The following is a 3834-nucleotide window of genomic DNA, read 5'->3' on the forward strand; positions in this document are numbered from 1 at the left end:
AACAGTGATTAGAGAAAAAAATGACTAAGTTGTTTTTTACGTTCAGGGTTACAACCCCCTAATATTTAACATAATCAGATTTAATATATTTATATTTTTCATATAAACTTTAATTAAATTCAATATTAAATGAAAAATTAAGAAAGAGCAGGGAGAGCAATGTCTAGAGAGGAGGTTTTAACCTAGTTTGTCTTCGCCGCCGCCATGCACAGCCCGCTGGCGCTGGATTCTGCCCAGTTTGTGGTCTCGGACAAGTCGGGACTTCATCTGCCAAAGGTTTCCAACAATTTTGAGAAAGGTTCAATGGATTCTACTACGGAGGGTTTCAAAACTGCCGTTACTGAGACTAGGGTTTCTTTAAACCTTAAAGAAACGACGGGGCAGGCTTCGAGTGTGGTTCATGTTGATGGCTATGCACAATCTTCAAGCCCTAAGAAATCGTTCCCGACTTTGATGAAGCCGTTGCAAGCTTTATGGGAGGTTGAAAAGGAGTGGAAACTCATTCCCATGGGGAAAAGTTTTTATTCGATAGCGTTCTCATGTGAGGAAGATAAAGCGAGGGTTAAAAGCAGACCTGTTTGGGATCTTCTTGCTGGCACGATGAGGCTTCGGGAATGGGTTAGAAACTTCAATCCGTACAAGGAAGTTTCTTCGCTTTGCCAAGTTTGGACCAGGATTTATTATCTCCCATTAGAGTACTGGACTCTGGATATCAGCACTGGAATTGGAAGAGCTCTTGGCACTCCGATTAAAGTTGATAGCGTGACTGCTCTCGGAGAAGTTGGGCACTATGCTTGCATCTTGATTGAAGTTGACCTTGCTGCTAATTTATCGGAGGTTCTTCTAATTGACAGTGAAGAGTGTTCATTCTATGTGGAATTTGACTTTGAACATCTACCTGCTTTTTGTTCAAAGTGCAAGCTCGCTGGGCATTCGCTTGATAAATGTAATAAAGTTAAAAAAAGGGCTGAGAGTAAACCAGAAGATACGAGGGAGAACAGTGAGAAACATGAGAACGAGGCAGGAAAAGAGAATGAGGGATTCATCACGGTGAATAGACATAATAACTGGAAGCCAAAACAACAACTTGCAAATATAGAGGACAAGAACACAGAGGAAGGGGCTATAAACAGGAGAGAGTCTCCACTAAAAACTCAGAATGCGTTTCAGATGCTGGATGAGGGGAATGTGGAGTCCGATTCGGATGGAGATTGTTTGATTGAGGAGGCTCCTATCTATGGACCAGACCTTCTTGATATTGTGACGAGGAAGGTCTCTGAGGATCCATTGGCGGACAGCTTAATGGTGTTGAGGGGCAAGTGAGTATTCTCCGAGAGGAGATAGAGAAGGAGCAGGTGTTGGTAGAACCGGGTGATAATGGGAGGTTAATTCAGGGAGATCTTGAAACGGATAAGGTGGTAGCTCAGGATAGGATCACCGACAATAAAATGGGTGACCAGGCTTTAGATTCAAGCAAGGAAAAGTCTGATTACAGCAGGGAAAAGAAGGAAATTTTCATGGAGGCAGCTATTAAGGCGCAGAGAGTTGCGAAAATTTCGCAGGTCAAAAACATAGAAGCAAAAAAGCATGGCAGACCTTCTAAAGAACAAGTGGCAAAAAAGCAGGTTTTACGTGGGGAAGACAGTATTAAGACTCGGCTTTGCAAGACCACTGACACCAAAGTTGTCCCTAATCAAGTCTCGGTAGATTACATTAAGAATAAGCTTTATAAAGCTTGGGAAGCGGGAGACAAGCCTAGAGATTTTGTCATCTCTTCTGAGGGTACCGCGAGTGTTAAAGCCCTTGATAATATTGCAGCAAAAAGCTGGGCGACAGAAGTGGAAGCGGGTGAAAACCCGCCCATGTCTTTTCATTAAGTTCTAATGAACGTTCTCGTGTGGAACGTCCGTGGCCTTACGGACGAAACCAAACGAGTTTTAATGGAGCATTGTCGCTCCTTCTCTCCTGTTATTGTTGGGATTATTGAGCCGAAGTCGGCCTTCAAGAAGACGTACTCTAGGTTTTGGCGTTCCCTGAATCTGGTCCCTTGTTTCCAATGTTGGATTTGTATACTGAAAGCAAGAACGTTTTATGCTCGTATACAATGATTCCTGTGTTCACTATTTAATCTCCTATCTGATTGTGTTCATGATTGCATATGTATGTTCCTTATCTCTTATAAGTAGATTATATGGTGTGTTGTAGATCACAGAAGACCATATAATTGGAATAACCTTAAGATATATAAAATGATCACAGCCGAGATGACTTTAGGACGAGTCATTGGTTTAGGCTGCGGTATAGATGGAAGTAGTTTGTCTTGACTACTTGTCTATACTGGTACGTCATAACGTATTGATAGGACCACAGTGAGATGTATTCTTCTGTCTGACTTAAGTGAAGAATCAAAGATCTCGGTGACTTAATGGAATCTTAATACTAATAAGATTTCAAATATATATGTTGATTCGTATATCACTTTGACTTACTATGGGTGAGAGTTATATAGTAACTTGAGTACTCTGTATCTTGGGTGATAGCGGTCAATATATGATATTTGGTTATCTGTATTAGTACCCGTATCCGGTATAGGATAATGACATCCCCTTAAGAAGCTCAATAAAGTTTATTGCGTTAAACCCTGCAGGTTGATTAAGTTCAAGCGCAATAATAAGGTTAGAGTGGTACTGCTTAAGGATTAAAAAGAGATTAATTAATTTAAGTTGTCAGAGCTATAATTAATTAATGGATGTCGGATAGTTTAAATACGGAGATTTAATAAGTCTAAATACAAGCCCCGACTCATCACCTGCAATAAAGGGGTAAGTACATATTAGTTCTCTAGTGGAATGAACTAGTAATATTTATAAATTAATTACGGTCTGGGCTGACCATGGAGAATTAATTTATTTGAGGCCCATCTTTATTCCTTGTATCTGGTCCCTGGACTGGCCCAAAGTCTCCTTGCCCTAGAAGGAGAAATTTCGCCCAACACAAGAAAAACTGGCGCCCCACAGCAGTGATTTATTTATTTAAATACAGATGTCTGCTCTCAGGAAAGTCACACATAAAAATTAGGGTTTGAGAGCAGAGTGGAACGACGTTAGGCATGAAGGGCTGAATTCTCTCTTGGGACTTTCATAGCTCGTTGTCCATCCAACGGTGAAAGCTGAGCGGGATACAGTTCAGAAGGTCAGAGTTGGAGTCGTTCAATTCAGCCATCGACAGCCTTTGCATACAGTTTACAAGTAAGTAATTCTAACTCCAACGTGCAGCACTTAAATTCATAGGAGCATGTTAGGATTAATCTTTGTATGGCAAATTAAGATATCCAAGAAACGATCTCATTGGGGCTAATAATCCTTCATCCAAAACTCCAGAGATAATATGAGCTCGAATATCTGGATTTTCTCTCATCCTTCGGTGACTTATGACGTGATTTTCTCCTCGGAGCATGTGGTTATCATGAATTGTAGTTGGTCGACTCGAAATTTTAAAGTTGTGGTGGTGCATGGTGCTAATAATCATGTTGACAGACGGCAACTTTGGCTGGACCTTCTTAATCATATTGATGATAATGTGGTCTTTATTGGAGACTTCAATGCTGTTAAAGGCGCACATGAAAGAAGTAGCGACTGCATGCCTAACATGACGGCTTGCGCGGATTTCTGTGATTTCATCGACGCCACAGGTTTCATTGAGGCGCCTACTGTTGGGCTGCATTACACGTGGTCCGGACGCAGATTTATGCCTACTCATGTGGAGTCGTGGTTGGACAGAGCTATTTATGCTGATTCTTTCGTCGCTCTCTGGAGTTCGGTTTATGTTCAAGCT

The 3834-nt window shown here is 41.3% G+C and overlaps 1 protein-coding gene across 1 annotated transcript; it reads left to right on the top strand.

The window, feature by feature from the left end:
* Nucleotides 1–204: 204 nt before the first annotated feature.
* On the top strand, nucleotides 205–1323 carry LOC130998473 (uncharacterized). The gene has a single exon (XM_057923892.1). The coding sequence runs from the start codon at nucleotides 205–207 to the stop codon at nucleotides 1321–1323; it is 1119 nt and encodes a 372-aa protein (XP_057779875.1).
* The last annotated feature ends 2511 nt before the right edge of the window (nucleotides 1324–3834 follow it).

This window comes from Salvia miltiorrhiza, chromosome 8 (genome assembly GCF_028751815.1).
Source record: "Salvia miltiorrhiza cultivar Shanhuang (shh) chromosome 8, IMPLAD_Smil_shh, whole genome shotgun sequence".
Taxonomy (NCBI): Eukaryota; Viridiplantae; Streptophyta; class Magnoliopsida; order Lamiales; family Lamiaceae; genus Salvia; species Salvia miltiorrhiza.